Below are 19,294 nucleotides of genomic sequence, written 5' to 3' on the forward strand. Positions count from 1 at the left end.
GAAATATTTAGAAATGTACTTAGAACATAATCTTAGCGCCTACTCCTCCAGTTACCGCACAACTGCACATATTTCCGTAACACTCTGTTACATCGACATCCAATCGTATTGTATGGAGAAAACGTATATATTTTTTTTTGCTTTCGTTTGTAGTAGTGCATTAATTAAAGAGAAATGGGACTCGAACAACGGGACAACCAACCAAACAAAACTTTCTCAGCTGTGTGTGTGCCTTTTATTTTTCTTTGTTTCAGCCGGGATTTTGGTTTGCTTTACCCTGTGTGTGTGTGTGTGTGGATTGGTCTGGTAGTGAAGCACGCTGGTTGGGTGTTTTATATTTTATAATATATATTTTATCCAATATTTCGTCCAAAAATTCTTTACAAATTTCTTCGAACTTACAGTTAAATGTATAGTAGAAATTATTCAAAAAATTCTCCTCACATTCATCATCATCATTATCATCGTTTCGCGTATGGATTGGATTGTATGGTGGTGGTGTTGTTTCCTCTTCTATCAAGATCTTCAATATGAGAATGGTATGTATGCGCGTGGTGTGTGTGTGTGTGTGTGTGAGGGGAGTACGAGTATACGTGTGTATGCGTTTAGGTGTATGGGGGGGGGAGGGGAGGTGTATGCGAATGAGGCGAATTTATTCCCATTAACTGGGGGAATGGAATCCAGTCCCCCCCTTATATGGAATTCAGATGCACCAACACGGAACAGTGGCTGCCGCGTCTATTGGTGGGTGTGGGGGTGTGTGTGTGCAGTGTGGGTGGTAGGTGTGGTGGTGGTGTGGTGTGTGTGTGTGTGTGTGTGTCAAGTGCAACTCTGACTTTTATCTTGGATTAGGGATATGAAGTTCGTACAAAAATTATTAAAATATGTAAATGTTAAAAAATGTATTTTTACTTTTGTTTTTTTGTTTGTTTTGTTTTGTTTTTTGTTTGTTCTCTCTCTCGTTTATCTTGTAATTGTTTTTTACGTTGCGTTCTTTTGTTTCTTGTATCGTTTTGTTGTTGCTTTCTTATTTGTTTTTGTTTTGTTTTGTTTTTTTTTTTGTTGGTTTTCTGTTTTAATAATATGTAATATTATATATAATAATTATGAGTAGGATTATTCGCATGTAACGGGCAGTTCCTGTGTTGTCTGGTCTGCCGCGGCGTTCTTCTCCTTCAGATCCTTAGCGATATCCTGGCAAATATATATAGAAATATCTGAATTAGTAATATTCATATACAAATGGGACGTACTTTTCGTGTGTATGTGTATGTTTTTTTATGCAAACAGAGTAGGGAAAAAACTTAAAGCACAACAACAACAATAATTAAGGTGATAGAGTAGGGAAGACGAGGCAAAGAGGATTGCCCCCCTTCGCCTACAGCCAACGCAACAACAAAACAAAATGTTACCAAAAAAAAAATGAATCATTATTAATTAATGTAAGCGATTTTTTTTGGGGGTGTACAACAATTATAGATGTGTAGGTACAGTTTGTGTGTGTGTGTGTGTATGGTCTGGTGTGTGTTTAGTGTGAGTGAGAGACAGAGACAGAGAGAGCGCAGGAGTAACGCGGCAGCCAAACAGATGAGGGTGTGGTGTTGTGTGTGGGGGGGGGTATTAGAACAGAGAGTTATTGTATATGGGGGAGTGGGGGGGAATTGTCACTGGTGTGTGTTTGTGTAGGTGTTTGCTTGTAACAGGATTAGGATGTATGTATGCAGTTTTCATATGTGCTTGGATGGGATTTCTTTTTTTTATTTGTTAATGCCAAAATGCAGCAGTCCCCCACCCAAATACACTTAACACTCTGTTTTGGTTATCCCCCCCCGATTTAGTAGTACATCATTCCGTAGGGGGTGTTACATCACCAAAGATTCATGCAATATGGATTGTTAACCATCATCAAAATCAATGTCAACACTAAATGAACTACATATTTAACTACGGCAACAAGCGCGCGCGCAATATAAACTGTGGTATTCCTCTGCAAATGTTGCTGAATTGCTTGCAATCAAATTTTGAAAAAACAAAACCATAATGATATCACGTTAGATTTATATATTTAATTTATGCTGAACATTATGCTTGTCAAATCAGCAACATTTACTCGAATACCACTCACAACAACAAACAACTGATTTATGTAGGAATGCAAATGGGATTAGGACACACAGAAGAGAGAGACAGAAAGCAAAAGGGGGAGAACGTGGAGAGAGCGCGCGACTGAGTGAGAGTGGCTGAGTGGCTCCAACCATAGAGATGCAAATGGCTCACGATGGACGATTGCTATTCACCTTGTTGTTGCTCTCTTCCTCTGCTTCGTTCACTCGGACATCCACCTGTGGCAGTTCCCCAATTTTAGTGATGAGCGTATCAGCCTGTTCGCTGATGATGTTATCGACAGTGCTGTCGTTATCGCTTTGCGATTCTACGATTTGCTCCTGTTCTGGCGCTCTTAGCTCTTTATCATCCCCATCCAAATCCTCATCATCAACATCCGCTGGTGTTGGCTTAGCTGGCTCTTCATCAAGATCCGTAGACGTGGAAGATACGACTTCATTAGTTTCTCCGACGACCAGCACGGGCTCCAGCTCCTCCACTATGTCGAGAAGCACTTTGCGGTCTTCGGTCACAATCTCGGCTGCATGTTCGGTTATTTCATCCACAATGCTGATGGCCTGCTTCTCAATTTCCGAGCGTTCTGTCTCAGTTGTTGGTGAGGGGCAAGTGCCTGTTCCTGTTCCTGTGTCTGCTCTGGCTCTGGCTCTTCACTCGCATCCTCGGCTAGGATGAAGGCAGAGACACGGGAGGGTGGCGGCGACTTGGGCAACGGTGGTGGACTGCTGTTCCTTGCCTCAACAACTACAACGGCATCGGCATCGACAGGATCAGAGCTGGGCTCTGAAACGGACTCTGTATCGACTGGAATTTCGGTCTGTTCGCCTTTGGACACAGGAGAAACAACGGGTACAACAGCTTCACTGGGGGACTCATCAAGTGCGGATGCGGATTCGGTTTCAGGTTCAGTTTTGGGTTCAGTTTCGGTTTCGGGATCAACAACAACGAATCCCTCGGAATCGGCATCGGCATCGGCCTCCACCTCGCTACTAACCGCTTGAATGATTGCCTCAACGACTTGAGCTTCTTCATCTGCTGCTGCTGCTTCTGCTTCTGCTGCTGCTGCTGCCTGGAGGATCGTGTTGGTAGTGTTTTTGGTGGTTAGGATTGTTTGGGTCTGAACTAACTCTGCGGCTGCTACAACAGTCTCGGTCTCAGTGGTTGTTTCTGTTGTGGTTGTTGTTTTGGTGGGGTTCTCTGTGGTTTCGGTTTCGTTATCGTTTTCGGTTGTTGTTGTTGTTATTGTTGTACTTGTATTTACAGTGTTGTTGTTGTTGTTGTGTTGTGCGTTGGAGGAGTTGAAAGTGGTGGTGTCTGTGTTGGTGGTGGTGGTGGGGTTTACCTCGATTTGCGACTTGTTCTTGATCTGTTCGGCCTCAGAGGACTCGGCGGCGGTGACGGCAACGGGTGTGGGCGGTGGCGTGGCACTGCCGGAAGAGACACCGTTTGTGCCATTCTGGTGTGGCTCCTCATCAACGCTGCTTGGAATGATCTCGGCTGCTGCTTCTGCAACTGCCTCAACTACGGGTGATGATTCGGACAGGCCATTGCTATCGCCATTGGTCAGCGCCTCGCCGGCAGCTGCTGCACCATGACCATTGGTCACAACCTCAACGGGCTCTGGCAGGCTCTCTTTGACGGCTTCTTCGGTGGTAGTGGCGGCAGCGACAACAACATTCGTCTCGGTGGTGGTGGTGGTGGCGGCAATGACAGTGGCAGTAGTGATTGGTTCTTCGGCGGTCTTGGGCTTTTCCGCTTCTACGACTGTTGCTGCTGGGGCTGGCGACGCCTTCTCCTCCTCTCCGTTGACCTGTTTCTCCTGCTCGCTCGCCGAACCGTTCTCAGCGGGCTTTACTTCAGCCTTGGACGTGGACTCAGTGGCAGGCGCACCGCTAGCATTCTAATAATCATAATACAAAAGAGGATTAGACACATCCCCCACATCCAACTGAATTATTATTCCGGTCACTTACCTCTGCTTCTGCTGCTGCTGCTGCGGGCTGCTCGGTTTCGCCGTTTGTTGTGGCCGCTGGCTCAGCGGCGGCGGCAGGAGAAGCTGCCTCAGCCGTGGTCGGTGATGTTGTGGCCGATGTCGGGGAGACGGGCTCCTCGGACTTGGCTGGCTTTTGTTTGTCCTTCTTGCCAAACGAGATGCTTCGGAAGGACCACTTCTTTTTGACCTTATCCTTCTTGGACTTGGACTTGATGCTCTCGTCGGCCAGTGGTGAGATATCCTCTCCAGCGGCTCCCTCCTTGGGGGACGAGCCCTCTGGGGAGGCAGCATCGCTTTTCGGCGTTTCGGCTGCTGCTGCTGCTCCCACTTCTCCAGAGGCGCCCTCACCTGCTGCTGCGGCTGTATTCTTCTCGGTGGTCAGATCTTTATCGTTCTCCGAGTGCTCCTCAGTCTCCTTTTTCTGGATATATATATATAAAGGAATTAGTTTAGTGACTGGCATTGGGATGCATCATCATCATTTCATTCACTTACATCGCCGCCAGCTGCCTCCTCGCCAGCTGCCTCCTTGGGCGTGGCCGCATCACCATTCACTGCCGGCGCTGCCGCCTTCTGGTCGGGATCCTCGATCTTCTCTACCTTCCCGGCCACCGCATCCCCCTCGCCGACCTTCTTGGGATCGGTGGTAATGTCGATCGAACGCTTGCTCTGAGCTTTACCCATATTCCTGCTGTTCCGCTTTTATCTGTTCGTTCCTGTAAACTGTAGAGGCGAAAAGTTTAGTTTATAATACATACGCGTGTATTCATTATTTATTTTTAAATTTGCTTCTGTTCTTATTTATTTATACATCTGACATTTACACATTGTAGTCGAACCACAGCTAACCAATCGATCGGTCGATCGATTGATCGTTTCTTTTCTTTTTGCGCACCCAATTCGATGACCTCATTAACAGGACCGGTCAGGGTGGAGCTATTCGGGCTTATCTGGGATCCGGTCAAGCCCATTCAATAATGCAATTACGGAAAAGCAAAGCAGCAACTAACTGGACTGGCGTAATCGTAAACGATTCGCAGACGTCCGTCCCATGAATCATCCGACGCGACCCACTTGAACGTTGTGTTTTTTTTTTTGTTATCCGTATACTGACAAATTTAAATGAAACAACGGCACCCGACCCGACTACGGGCCCTGAGGAGGGGATGGCATGCAATGCGTCACTTTTGAAGAAAATCGAATTACACACAAAATATTAGCGCTCAAGTTGTGGCAACGAATGTAATATACCCTTGTTTTTCAGCGAGCCAGCTCTATTTCCATAATAATATGTAATTACCCTGTCGAAGGGTATTTTAAGTTAACCAAAAGGGAATGAAACCGAAACCGTAGCAAAAAAAGAAATTTTAAAGTCAGTTCAGTGCAGTACAGGAACTGCGAGGGAGAGAAGAGAGTGCTGTGCTGGGGGAACAGTAGAGACACACAAAAAGTTTGCATTTTTTAGGGGTTGTAAGGTAAAACACGATAATAAGGGAAAAGGGCAGGCGGGCGGGAGGTAGGGCTGGTCGTTCCGTTAGTCAACAAAAATGGCGGCAATTTCGCCACACACCTACACCTACACCCAACCCAACCACACACGCACACATTGAGCGGGAGAGAGAGTGAGGAAGGGAGAGTGAAAATTGAGTTAGTGCTCACAGCACAGACAAAAGCAGATGTTGCCCCCGACCATCGCCGCCTCTTGCCCATCAACAGCAGCTTCCTCTGTACATTCCGTATATCCGCAAGAGCACGTGCGACGGGCGCCATATGCAAATAAAGAATCTCTGAGAACTAATAAATGACTCACACTCACTCATCATTAAACTACAGCTAGTGGAAATGAGTCAAAAGCATAGACCAAAAACCAATGCAGTACTCGTCATACACAAACACACACACAAACACATACTTGTGTAAATTAAAATACGTAACAAGACATCAAGTTTCATGGGAGAAGGGGGAGGAGGAGGTTCAGTGAACCCAACAACAGCAATTCAGTTACGTATTTCGATGACAGCGATAGTAACAGAACAGAAACAGAACAGTAGACAGTTAAAATTTGATGCTCGGCGTCGAAAGAGAGCGGGAGAAAGAGGAACAATTAATTCCTTGCCTATTCAAACAACAGCAACAACGTTGATGAGTAATTGCCAAAATATGCCGGGAAACTACCAGACACAGGCACAGGCATAAAACGTAATACAACCCCTCTCTGCCGCCAGCCAGGTACTATACCTATACTCGTACATATGTATGTGTGTTCCATGTGTAAGGTAATAGCATAAAAGCGTAAGTAAACTTGAGCGCATGACGCATCAAGGCAAAAAAGGACATCGAACAGAGCAGAGCAGAGGGCAGAAACAGCAGCTGCGACAGAGGGTTGTGGCCATTGTTGGTTTTCCTGCAAGCAGCGCAAGCTTTAAGGGAACGTAACGTAACGGGGATCGGGTCTGCTGGTCATTGCACGTTGCCATGGCAACGCTTTTAGTTGCCGCTCTCTGCCGCTGCTTTCGTTTCTCTGCCGCTGCGAAAAAGCGTCCGACAAATGCGGGGGCGTGTGAAAATAATTGAGTGGGGTCCAAAATATGTTGGGATGCGGATAGAAGCGTTGCCAGAACGGGGAAAGTTATGCATTAACCCTAGGCTGTTCATCCTTTGTCGTAAAGCTACCATGAGAGAGGGTATCAAATAAACTGTGAGCTCGTCGCTTGCGATGCTTCTCTTTTAAGGGGCCGCCGCCCTGCTCTCCCTTGAAGCATTGCTAAAGGGGCCGCCCTGCTCTCCCTTGAAGCATTGTGCCTTGTTTCTTTTTTTTATTTTATTAGTTTAATTCAATTTAGACATGACTTTTGACATGCCGCACTCACTCTTACACCAATACAGAGACACAACATGCTTTCACACGCATTCAGCTCAGCTTGTAAGCCTCCACCGCCACACCTCTGACAAAGAAGAACGAAGAGAGCTGAAGAAGCAGAAGCAGCCGCCAGTCTATAAATAAAAGCGCATTTATCAACAATGAAGCAGCAGCAGCAACAGCAACAGCAGCAGCTACACAAAGCGCCGCTGCTTGCATGAATGTGAGTTGTGAGTTGTAAGTGTGAGTGCGAGTCTGGGTTTCAATTCTCTGCGCTGCCCATCAATTTTGACACTTCAAGCTGTTGTGTATCACTCACTCCTACTCTTACTCTTGCACTCCCTCTCTCGCTCTCTCTCTCTCTTGCACTCTCCCTCGTTGTACAGTTAGAGAGATGCGCCGTAAATTAAATTGATTGTACTGGAATGTGCCGGCTGAGTGACTGTGTATCTCTGGACTGGCTGTCTAGCCGGCCGGCCGATGGGCCTGCCTCCCATCCTCTTAACTGGTCAAACATTAATTTCACGTCTCTCTGTCTGCCTTCTGGGGCTGCATGGCTGCATGTCAAAGCGCAGGCGCGCGAGCATTCCATTTGCAAGATCAGTGGCAGGCAGGGCACAGGCGGCTCTGCCACATTGTTGTACAATTAAAATTGAAAAGTGCCCCCCCATTTAAGTGCATGCGCACTCTGGGCCGCACAATTGAACTTTTATAAACTAATCAAAAAAGATCGTTAATAGCTCACAGTCTCTGCCTCTGCCTCTGCCACGGCCTCTCTTCAATTGAGTGGAAAGTTTTCTTCAATCAGTCGTCTCCGGACAGAGGCTCAAGTACGAATATGTAGGAGAGGCACACACACATCTACAACAATAGCAGCAACAATAACAACAATCAGAATAAGAAAGAAAGCTGCTGATAAGCCACGCCTAAGCTACAATCATGCAAGCAGCAGCTGCTGCTGGCTGCAACTGCAGTCGAATGATCTGTATATACTACATTTCATACAGAATTATATGTGTGTGTGTGTCGGTGTGTTTGTGTGTGCAGTCGCAGTCCACTTTAATTGTCATCAAGAGACAGCCACCCACGCAACTCATTCTCCCACAAATTGCACATAGCGGAAGACACCGAAATCCATGCGAAAAATACAAAAAAAAAGAGCAGAGAATGAAGCCTCAGAGAATAAGAGAGAGCATTGAGTGAGGAGCCTCAACAATGTCTCAAGTAATCCACCGGATATAATTGTTGTTGCTGTTGCATGTGTGTGTGTGCTGTACTGAAGGAGGAATTGAGCGGCGTTGTGGCAAAATGAAAATGATACGTAAAATGAATGCATTCCATAATTAGTAACAAGTACAATACACATCACTCATACGTACACACACACCCACCAAGTTGTCACAAGAGAACCCAGAAGAAAAGAGAAAATATTTTTTTCAATTATCATTTCCGGTCAATTTTGAATGTTCTGACGGTACTAAAACTCTACACTCCACAACCTCACTCCCTTTTTTGGGTATGATATGATATGATACATTCCACATGGCTAAAAATAAATAACGGTAAAGTATTCCCCGAAAGAACTTGATTTGCTGCTGCTGCTGCTACTCGGATATCTATCTGCAGTAAGCACCGCACCGCACCGCACAGCACAGCACAGCAAGTGATAGTAATAGAGAGGAAGTAGAAGCAGAGGGGGCAAGAAACGACGAAAACGGTGGGTTGTACAGGAACAACACGATTACTAAATTGATAAATCGAATGGGAAGAGGAAGAGTGAGGGTCGGGCGCACATAAGAAACAAAGAAAGACCCATATCAGCCATGCACAAGTGATTCAGAATAGTCTCCCGGAACAGCAAAAAAATACAAAAAGGGATTTCGACTTAAGAGTGGGTGCTACGTGATCTAGGCTGGGTGCACCACACTTGTCTCCGGTCTTGACTTGTACCCAACCCATGTTTTATTTTAGTACATGCATGCGTATTAAAGATACATAGTAGTATATCTTTCGTGCAGACAACAACACACAGCTACTACTCGGCAGAGTGAAGCAAACATTACCTTTCCCCACATTGTAGACGTGCTCTAGTCAAGTTTTCACTGCCTGACAGCTAGATACCGGGCTTATCTAGCCGGTTTTTATCGTCCCATCTTCAAGATATTCTTGTGTATGTACGTACTTCACTCTACCGCCAGGCACTCTGCATACACACGCACATGTTGTATCCATTGGGACGGGGAAAGGCAATACATGGCAGAATGGGAGCGGGGGGGGCATCCATCCATCGATCGTAAAATTAGACGCACTTGAAAATATCTTCTTTCCCTAGGGCCATGCCATTCAAAAACTATCAAAACAGACAATCGCACAGATACAGATACAGATACAACAGCAACAGCAGCAGATACAAACTATAATGAGAGACCCAAAACGCATAAAATCATCAGCAAGAACCATCAAATTTTATGAGCTCGTTGCGAACGTCTCTCATATTGCACGCGTGTATTTGTGTAAGCCAACAACTTCTACTTTTTTTTTTTTTTCGCAAACGGCATACGAATTGTTGCCTATTTGTTGACGCTGTATTGGAGCGCGAGCGAGCGGCGCACTCATCAAATTCTTGAAAATATTTCAACAATGTGTAATGCCCGTCAGGCCCCCTTATAAGAACAACAAGGAAATACCAAATATCAAGTGGGAATGCTATAGCCCAGTATTTCGACTGCACGATACCCATATACCCCCGCCCGCCCGACCGCTTATGGCGTGCTTTTCGTAGACTTTTACAATATGGAAATTGAATGATTTACATTTGAAAAGGCAACAAACCATCACTTTTGAAGTGAGAGGTAAACTAGGAATACAAATATCTCTCGAATTGTGAATATTACTGGGAACCAATATACCCTACGCACCAAATGGGTGTAGGGTGTAGGGTATATAAAAAAAAAGCGCGCACTTCACTCCACACTCAACTACTGTGGGCCGGCCGATGAAAATAATTACAATAAATATTTGAATATTCAAAGCTATGTCTATGTACGCTGCTTCCTTTTCAAATAAGAGAACCATGAAGATGGCAGAGTGGGAAAGAGAGCGGGATGGACAGAGAGTAAGTGCCAATAAATTTGTCGCCCTGCCCACGCTTATTCGAACCCCACTGTAGACGAAAGGATAAACGAACATAAAGTAAATCAGAAATCAGCAGCAACAACAACAACAACAGAAAAACAAGAAGGTGTGCTGCTGCTCTGCCTGCAAGTCCAGCAAACCGGTTCGGGGGCTCTCCTCTCTACTTGTTTCTCTCTCTCTTGAAACTCTTTTTTTTTTACTTCTTTTGCTAGATTCCCGTTCTCTCTCTCTCTCTCCGTCTCGTTGCGGTTAATTAAAACTCCAAAGCGTGCGACAATTGTAAGTTGTGTATTAAAAAGTAGTAACAACAAGAAAGGCAGCAAGTCAGCAGCAGCAACAGCAGAACGGGCCAATTAGTCGCCTCGTCGGTCTTAGAATTAGCATTCCGAAACAAAATGAGTAGAGGAGTATGGGGTAGGAGGATTTTGAGTATTGAGTGAGTTGTCCCAAGTGGCGCGCGCGCGCCCGCACTTTTCTGATTAGAAATTCACAAGGGGCAACTCTGCGAGTCCGTCTTTGTCTGTTGTAAACGTCTTTTTAATGCATAATTCATAGTTTAGCGGTAACTGCTATGCCCCTGCCCATGCCGCTGTCCCTACCTATGCTTCTTCGTCAGCTTCCGGTACTTACTCAGCCAGCCGCGGGTGGTCTCCTAGTGAAAGGCTATCTAGCTTCTGTGTCTGCACTTATCTAGTGAGAGTGCTTTCTTAATTAAACCGTTTAGCTGTCGCACTTCAATCTTTCGTTTATTCTTTTTGCTTTTTAATCAACTGGAACTTCTTGAGAGCACAATTTTAATGGCGGCTGAAGTGAAGCACAGAGTTTTTTTTTTTCTTTTTATTCCGGGAGAGCGCGTTACAAGCAAATGCGAACCGTTAAGTCGAGCGACAAACGACGACTGGCTCGATCAATGGGGAGCAACTTCTGTTGCACTCAACCAAAACTCGACAGCGAAGTCAACAGAAGCAGACAAAGAGCAGAAGCAGAGGCAGCAGCAGCGGCAGCAGCAGCAGCAGTGGCTGGCCGCAGGCAGAGGCGACGCTTGCCGGAAGCGCTGGCAGAGCAGTCACCGTCATCGACATCGACAGAGCGTCAGAAAGTAGCAGTAGCTAAAATGCGGGCGGGCAAAGACATTTTACACATGCATTGACCATCATATCATCATAATCATCATCAGTAACCGATAAAGGCAAGAAGAGGGAGGTCGGTCTTCTCTCCTTCTTGCTACCCCGCGACCCAGCCTTAGTCAATAACAAACTAATGAGCCTTGGCGGCGTCAATGCGTATGCTTTATTGCTTTATTTTGCTGTTGCTGCTGCTTCTGCTGCTGCCATTCATGCCTGCGCTCTTCTCATACACAATGACCCCACATGCCAGCTCATGCAGCTCAGTCCACTCCAGACGCAGGCCGCTGTGGCAGAATAACAGCAGCAGCAGCCACCAAGCGGGCATAAACCATATGCATACACTTTCATACATACATACAGACACACAGATGCATGCTTGGATGCATGCGCTATTGTTGTTGGCACAATGAAAGGGAGTATGGGGAGGCAGGCGTGAAGAATCACCGAAATTCTGTGCCACTACCCCTCCTCCTGATGTTGCTGCTGCTGCTGCTGGTTTTTATGGTGTAACATTGAACGGATTTCTGGTATTGTTATTTAATTATCGCTTCGGATGGGATAGTAATTGTGTGTTATACATAAAGATTCCAGCAACAATTGTGGGGGCACACTAATTGAGGATATCACTGGCTATTTCTTGGGCATTGCCCGCAATGAGTGAGAGAGTGGGAGGTGGAAGTACACACTTCCATGCATGTGTGATGGATGTCTTCCAGAAAGAACAACAGTTACATGTTCCATATTGCAGATAAATGGTATATCAAAACGATCTACAGCCGAAGTGTTAGTGATATTTATCATATCAGCAAGACGATCAATTCAAGTTTTCTTCAAAAGGAAGTAGAAGTATTCAAAGACCGACACTCCACAACTCACATATGCAAATTTACATCAGATGGGAGAGCGAGAGCAAGCAGCACAAAGTCCGAAGCTCAATTGTGCTGAGAGAGAGAGGAGAAGTAAGCCAAAGTGTTGAAAAGTCTCTTGTCACCGACATACGACGACCACAGAGTTCTTCTGTATGGTATGGGAGGGGGGGAACCAGAAGAAGAACCACACACAGGGGTACAACATTTCTCTCGTTTAAATATATGCAAACATCTGTGTGAAAGATGTTGCGGAGGCCATCGCCGGCCTGTAGCCTGTAGGCGGCACTGGATGGATTTTCATTCTCCATTCCGTTTTTCTTTATTTGAAAATTGGATCCTCTTCTATACACCACTTGAGGCGGCCCAACTACTTACTCGTAATTCCCCAGGAATGTGCCCATACCCCTCATACGAAAAAAAAATAAAAGCAAAACATACATAATTGCCGTTCTGCATATTTTTTTATGAGGCATTTGGCGTGGCCGCGAATGAGAAGCTAAAACTTAAATCTGAATTGTTTTAATGCCAAATCAACAGAAATAGAAAAATATTTGTAATCCAAACGAAAATCAATCGCAAAAGCAGCAGAAAACCAGCAACAAGAATAAACAAAAGCGATGGAGGAGCAGATAAGCGGCCCTGGGATCCGATGCGATCCGATTTGCCGCTGCTACTGCTGCTGCTGGCTGCTGCTCTCTTCCCCCCTTACACTCTCCATTCCCCATTCGGTACCCCATTTAAATTTAAGCTTTTGGCGTAGAATTTCATTTTTGTGGTTTTCTGTTTTGTTTCGTTTCAATTTCAATTTCTGTTTACGCCTTGCTGTTCTGCTGCTGCTGTTGTCTGTCACTGCTCCCGTCGCTGCTGCAGCGCAGCACTGCTGTTGCTTATCAATGCCGCCCGCAATTTTCACACCCCGCACTCGTGCTGTACAAAGGGTATATTCATCAGAGAAAGGCGTTTTTAAACTCTAGCAATTCTGACTCAGTGTTAGGGCCTACTAAATAGTAGCGGAAACATATATTGGGGACAACGCAGATCAATTATGTAATATTTTAGGTAATATTATCTACTTAAAGTACTTGCTACTTGGGTATCTTTAAGTCGTTATTCGAATTCTTAATTGCTGTTTATGTCTTCCTATCTATGATACATGCGTGGGGCGTTTGTTAAGCTTTTGTAGCCAGAAGGAACCTGCACTGAGAGATTAGACGGCCAGGCCAATTCTGCGTTCGGTCTACTTTAACCACAATTCGCACTTGATGACGACCCACAATTCACGGAACGGTTTATTTGCTGCCACTCCCCTATCCCCTATCTGCCATTTCCCCCTACCGCACTGCTGCTCTGAATGTTTATTCGAGTTTGAGCAAACGTTAACAAATTCACCAACAATTCAATCATTCTCCCAGTTGTTAGAGGGGCAAGCAAATATGTAATTTAAAACGACTTCAACGAAACCGCACGACGCGTCGCATTGGATCCCCTCCACAGACAAAACCTAGACCGATTCGAATGAAGAATGTTACCTGAAACTCTGAAACTTTATCCAAAATAAATACATTTCATATTACGTACGAGTAGGATCTATAATAGAGCACTTGAGAACGTTCCGATGAAAGTTTTACGAGTTTAGACTATGATTACAAAGAAAGGTTGGATTCAGGTGCACTTGTAGATCCGTGCGATCAGATCCTGGTGTTTATAACGCGCATTTAAATTTATTGAAAACTGAATATCGGCTTAATTTATACTCGTACTATAAAGGGTCTTCAGTCCTCTCTGGCATGCCAAACTCCTGTGCTGTGCCTAATTATAATGAGCCTCCTCTGCCAGGGTATAAAAATACATCCCAACAACTGCAATGACAATCAAGGCTCTTCTTCGTCTTCTTCGATACACCCACTCCCTCTGTGGACAACGACGACGACGACGACGACAGTGAAGGACCGACACGCACACACAATTGCACTCTCACCAACAAAAGTGCATTTGAGCGGTGGGGCGGGGTGGAGCATACCCATACGCGTGCAGGGCATGTAGGCGACGACGCCAGGGCGGTGGCTGGCAGCCGTCTGATGAGTGACGACTGCTGGCGCTGCAAAAATGCGACGCAATTTTTTCGTAACAAAACTGTAGAATAAATAAAAAGACGATCCTCAAGTCGGCGACGCCAGCGACGACGATTGGGGCGGCGGCGGCGGTGGCGGTGTATCGATAATCTCGGAGCGTGTAAAACTAAACCGAGACGCAACGAGGGTCGGGGGGGCAGGAGCTGCTGTGCAGGGGAAGATCGACTTCCGTCAAATAACAGTCAACACTGGACAACAAATTTCAGTCGACTGCACCTTGCACAAGGATGTGGCGGCAGCCGTGTCCGAAAAACATGTTAGCAAGTGTAATCAGGCGTGCAGTGCAAACAAAGAACACGATTCCCCCTTCCCCCACACACACAACAACTTCGGGCAAGGCAAGACAACGACAATGAAAAAGAAGTCAAGTCAAGGCAACAGGGAGATACATACATACATACACATGCACGTACAGCACAAAGGAAAAATGAAGCACGCAAAGGAAGAATGTTGATAAGCGGCATAGAGCGCAAAAACAGGCAACAGAGAGCGAGTGGAGTCAGGAAAGAGAGAGTGAGAGAGAGCGAGCTAGCGAGAGAAAGAGAGAGAGCAAAAACGGATACAAGCCCCACCGGCATGTTGGCCTGTTGTCTGCTAGAGACGCCGACGTGGTGGCAACGCCGACGCTTCGAAGGCGGCACACCCAAAAAATTGTGAAAAACGCTGCTCAAAAGTGGCGAAATTTAAAGGGCGTCCAGGGTGGGGTAGGTGTCATAGTAACAAAGGAAGACCGGCTTTTGTCTGTTTGTGGAGCTAAATTTAAACAAATTTACGGCAAAATATCTCTAATTTAATGCATTTCTTGAGCCCACTCGCGCATGGCGTCCTTTTTTCCTGGCTTTGTGTGTATGGGTGTGCGTCGGCGTCTGCGGCGTCGCCACTGTCTGTGTGTGTCTCGAGACGGGACGACACTTGTGCCAATATTGCGAGAAACATGAATTAAATCGCACTTGGCACTTAACATTTAATATAATTTAAACATTTATTTATGTGGACACACAACTTTGTCCTGTACACAGACGCGGAGCACAAAAGCGGGTATAGAGAATTTTAAAAGTACCACTTACACACGCACACACATACACATACAGGCAGACTGCATGGCTTGGCTTTTTAAAAATTGTTTGCTTGTTTAATGAAATGATTACTGAAATTGAAATTTACCTGGCTCAATAGTCTAGCTAACACACGCACTTTGTTCTTTCGTTGCTCTGCGAATAATGTAAACTCTTTACTTTCTTCCCGTTTCGGTTTCTCGTTCTTTTCTTGTTGCGCGCTCCACAAATAAAAAATGTCCGCTTACAGGCAGTGTGACCGCGCCGATAACGATAAAAATACCATCCGGCCAAAAAATAAATACCATTAAATACCATTTCAGTTTCGAGAAATACCATTTAAATACCAAAAATGTTTTAACATTAATTTCGATTTCCATAATTTTGATATTCAGTTCAATATTACTAGCTAGTTGGCCCTCTCAGCCCTAAGCAAATAATTTTATCCAATTCCTCAATAAATTTTGTTCAGGATTCGCCAGTTTTCAGAACTCTCTTTCATTGGATTGTTTACATAAAAAGGTTCAAACAAAAACGGCCAAATCATAAAACGTAAGTGTGTACGAAATGTGACGTCATTGTTGCTGGTCAACCAGTTTATTCTATGCGTATGGTTTTTTGTATACCATATTTCTATTAATTGATGTTGTTCCAAGCTGCTTTGAAACATTAAAATTGCATTTTCCTTAGATTTAGATGTTTTTTTTACCTATTAATGCATATGCTTTGTGTTTTATATATACATTTCATCCCGGTTCTGATACCTATTACTGGTACCCGTAAGCTGCAAAATCTCGTTAATATCTTTAGAACAGACACTGAGTAGTTTTTGCATTAATTGGAGCCTGAAAATTCAAACAATATCTCAAGTCCATAAACATACGGGAAATTTTGAGAACTCTCCACGAATTGAGAGCGAAAAATGTCAGTATTTTTCGTGCGCTAAATTGAGTTTGGCGGTCAATTTGAAATTTGTCTTAATATTTGGAAAAATAAATATTTCACTTAATTTGTTTTTTCGAGTGACCTCAGAAACCTCAGAAACCGAGAAAAAAATAGGTACTGGTACCCGTAAGCTGCAAAATCTCGTTAATATCTTTAAAAAAAAAATACAAAAAATAAATAATAAAATAATTTTAAGGATGCTCTTTTGTTAGATTTTTTTTTTTAAATAAGCTTTAAATAAAAAGGTCAGTAAATATGTAAAATTTTACATTGTAACTACACGGTAACGCCACATTTGCTACAATCAACAACATATTTATTTCCTTGAATTATTATTAAAGTTCTGTTTTCAAAGCTGATCTGAAACCCAATTAGTACTTAATTATTTATTACAAACAAAAGCATAGAACGAGCATTAATGGAAATACATATATCTTTACATATTTTACAGAGTACCGCTACTGAGAGGGTGTTTCTTGCTCGCGTTAGTGCTGCTTACAGAGAGTTGCGCTGCTGCTCACAATTGCGCCATTAAACAGAGCATGGGAAAAGTCGCAAAAGCAAAGTTTTATAATTCTTCCCACAAATCAGTCCACAAATAACAACAATAGACCTATGGCATAACACGTAATAGGCCGAGGATTCAGCTGGTGTGCGTTCTGCAGAAAAGCCAAGCAACTATAAAAAGCCCCAAAAGCTGGCCAGCAGCAAGTGGGCCGTGAGTGGTGTGGCGGGTGGGTGTGTGGGTCCGTCCCCAAGAAGTGTTATCTAGTTGCGTAGGCTCTGATGCCTGCGGAGATAAGACCCGGACCTGGAGCCGTAACCAGGCGGATCAACCCATCCCGGTATTTATCACATATCCCCACTAAATAGAGTCCACACTCATCCATCATGTTTCGCTTAGGAATCGCCATGGGCTGCATCACCAGCACCAACAAGCTGAATGAGCTGCGCCACGACAACGTCTTTCGGGTGCGAGTGGCGCACCTGCAGCCCAGTCCTGGGACGCCCATCATTCGCAGCGGCTACCTGGAACTGACGCCGCGTGAATTGATCTTCCTTACGCCCGGTTGCGAACCGATTGTGTGGGCCCTGCAGCATCTACGTCGCTACGGCCTCAATGCGGACCTCTTCTCGTTCGAGGCGGGGCGACGCTGCATGTCCGGGCCCGGCATTTACACGTTTCGAGTGCACAATGCCGAACAGCTTTATCCGATGTTCCAGCGCTACATCAATGCGGTCAACACGGACGCCTTTGCCCAAGGCGAACGTGAGAGAATCAACTCGGCGCACTCCGTGTCCGTGCTGATGGGGCGCACGGACGCGAATCCACACAGCAACAACTACTTGGAGCCAGCACCAATAATCGCTCGGAACCTAGGTAGCTCTCTGCCAGAATCCGCCAATGCCAATGCCTCCTTTCAGATGCCAATGCAGATGCCGACTGAGACCACAGCCCAGCTTGAGGATTCGCAAAGTCTCCACTCGCCCGTGTTGCCCTTTACGACGTACGCCAATGCCCAGACCAATGTTTATCTCGACCAGCCGCTGAGGGCTATACCAGATTGCTGCAAAGATGGAGGAGCCTCCACGGGGGGCATGCCCGCCAGCAAGGACACGCCGCCCAGCAGGCTGAGCATGCGTCGCCGCACGCTGGATATGCCACCGCTGGAGACGGCACCACCACCAGCTCCCGCCACTCCCATTGAGGGCTTGCACATGTATGCCAATGTGGAGACGCCCGTCTTCGACCTAATCACGGAGCGCTGCTATGAGAATGTGAACCGCTTGGAACTGCCGCTATTGCCGCCGCTGCCACCACGCGAGGTTAGTCGCGAGTCCTCCGAGCCTGCCACGCCCACCAGTCTGGCGGGCAACTTCAGTGGCGTAAACTATATAGTCCTTGATCTGGATCAGCCGCGCAGCCCCGTCAGCCAGTGCTCACCCCGGTTGTATAATGGCTTTGGCAGCGGTCTCTCCTTGGTCACTGTTACCACCGCCGAATCTTTGGCACAGGCCAAAACAGCGCCCGTTACACCGGAGGCGAGCTCCCTGCTGGATGTGGTCATGCCACCGCCCCAGTCCCATAGCCTGAACAGTGTGTCCAGTGCAGTGGCGACGGCGGACATGGTAGACACAGCGCCGTGCAAGCCAGCATCCAAAGCAGCAGTAGAGTCATCCACAACGCAGGGCTATTCCACCATTGACTTTATTCGCACCTACGCACTGAACAAGTCATCGACAGAGTTGCCGGAGCTGCGCCATCATCCGCCGCACGAGGCCGAGGAGTTGAGGATAACGCGGCACAGCAAATGCATCCGGAAAGCCTACTCGATCAGCGAATGAACTGCCGCAGCAGCAGCAGCAGCGGCAGGCACGGGCACAACGAATTTTATCAGCGCCAAGCCAAAAGGGGGGCAAAGCACTACCCCAAGGTATATTAAATACAGGGTAAGGGGTGTGGTGTCCCCACTCTCTTTATATTTAATGTACTTTGACACAAATGGTAAACCAGCAGGTTGTTTCAGTCACGTCACACACATGACTTGCATACGTACTTATTATGTATTTATATAGTGGTATTTAGGCATAACGGGCTGTTTAGAGCTAGTCATTTCGATATTTTATGCAAATTAATCGTAGACAAAACATGACAGAAAGGCTTTTAAAACTTAATTTATATGTACTATATTGTATATTGTACATGTGTAAGGTTTGTAGTTTTTAAGCACATGAAAGAATTGTTGTGGAATGGGGGGAAACGCTTTTGTAGTTTTCTTTTTTGTTGCCAAAGAAAAAAAACAAACAGAAAGCATCGCCGCATTGCATTGTCAGCTGTGAGTTTCTAGTTTTTTTTATATATCGCTAAATTGTTATCCAAGTTGTTAGGTACACATACACACACACACACACATAAGGTTTTTTGCAGTTGCATACAACATACATCCAAACATTAAATATTATTATTGTTAGTGTCTAAGACGAATTTGTGCAATAAAACGAAAGGACCTTGTAACTTGTTTTGTTGATTTTGTTTTGCATTCATTAAGAAATGCA

General features: G+C 45.5%; 2 protein-coding genes across 5 annotated transcripts; one reads left to right on the forward strand and one right to left on the reverse strand.

The window, feature by feature from the left end:
- Positions 1 to 1,050: 1,050 nt before the first annotated feature.
- LOC111082889 (A-kinase anchor protein 200) lies at positions 1,051 to 15,530 on the reverse strand. Of its 4 annotated transcripts, XM_041592310.1 has the most exons (6): positions 10,740 to 11,015; positions 4,610 to 4,837; positions 4,095 to 4,535; positions 2,763 to 4,021; positions 2,298 to 2,718; positions 1,051 to 1,194 (listed from the first exon to the last, which is right to left on the reverse strand). In XM_041592310.1, exons 2-6 carry the CDS (start codon positions 4,796 to 4,798, stop codon positions 1,117 to 1,119), a joined length of 2,388 nt encoding a protein of 795 aa, XP_041448244.1. In that variant the 5' UTR covers positions 4,799 to 4,837; positions 10,740 to 11,015; the 3' UTR covers positions 1,051 to 1,116. The 4 variants fall into 4 exon arrangements, with proteins under 4 accessions (XP_041448244.1, XP_022234818.2, XP_041448243.1 ...); XM_022379126.2 differs by lacking the exons at positions 2,298 to 2,718; positions 10,740 to 11,015 and adding an exon at positions 15,402 to 15,528 and having other exon boundaries at positions 3,464 to 4,021; XM_041592309.1 differs by lacking the exons at positions 1,051 to 1,194; positions 10,740 to 11,015 and adding an exon at positions 15,402 to 15,530 and having other exon boundaries at positions 2,569 to 3,190; positions 3,464 to 4,021.
- Positions 15,531 to 16,728: 1,198 nt separating this feature from the next.
- Positions 16,729 to 19,253, forward strand: LOC111064730. The gene is made up of 2 exons (XM_022352494.2): positions 16,729 to 17,082; positions 17,142 to 19,253. The coding sequence occupies exon 2, from the start codon at positions 17,150 to 17,152 to the stop codon at positions 18,581 to 18,583; it is 1,434 nt and encodes a 477-aa protein (XP_022208186.2). The 5' UTR covers positions 16,729 to 17,082; positions 17,142 to 17,149; the 3' UTR covers positions 18,584 to 19,253.
- Positions 19,254 to 19,294: the final 41 nt, after the last annotated feature.

The sequence above is a fragment of the Drosophila obscura genome, unplaced genomic scaffold (genome assembly GCF_018151105.1).
Source record: "Drosophila obscura isolate BZ-5 IFL unplaced genomic scaffold, ASM1815110v1 contig_179, whole genome shotgun sequence".
Classification (NCBI taxonomy): Eukaryota; Metazoa; Arthropoda; class Insecta; order Diptera; family Drosophilidae; genus Drosophila; species Drosophila obscura.

Excerpts from the sequence above, each read along its gene's own strand:
- LOC111064730 (XM_022352494.2), top strand. The coding sequence starts at position 17,150 with ATGGGCTGCATCACCAGCACCAACAAGCTGAATGAGCTGCGCCACGAC.
- LOC111082889 (XM_041592310.1), bottom strand. The coding sequence starts at position 4,798 with ATGGGTAAAGCTCAGAGCAAGCGTTCGATCGACATTACCACCGATCCC. Across the intron at positions 4,022-4,094 it reads CAGCAGCAGCAGAAGCAGAG|AATGCTAGCGGTGCGCCTGC; the intron begins GTAAGTGACCGG and ends TATGATTATTAG. Across the intron at positions 1,195-2,297 it reads AGGAAGAGAGCAACAACAAG|GATATCGCTAAGGATCTGAA; the intron begins GTGAATAGCAAT and ends TATATTTGCCAG.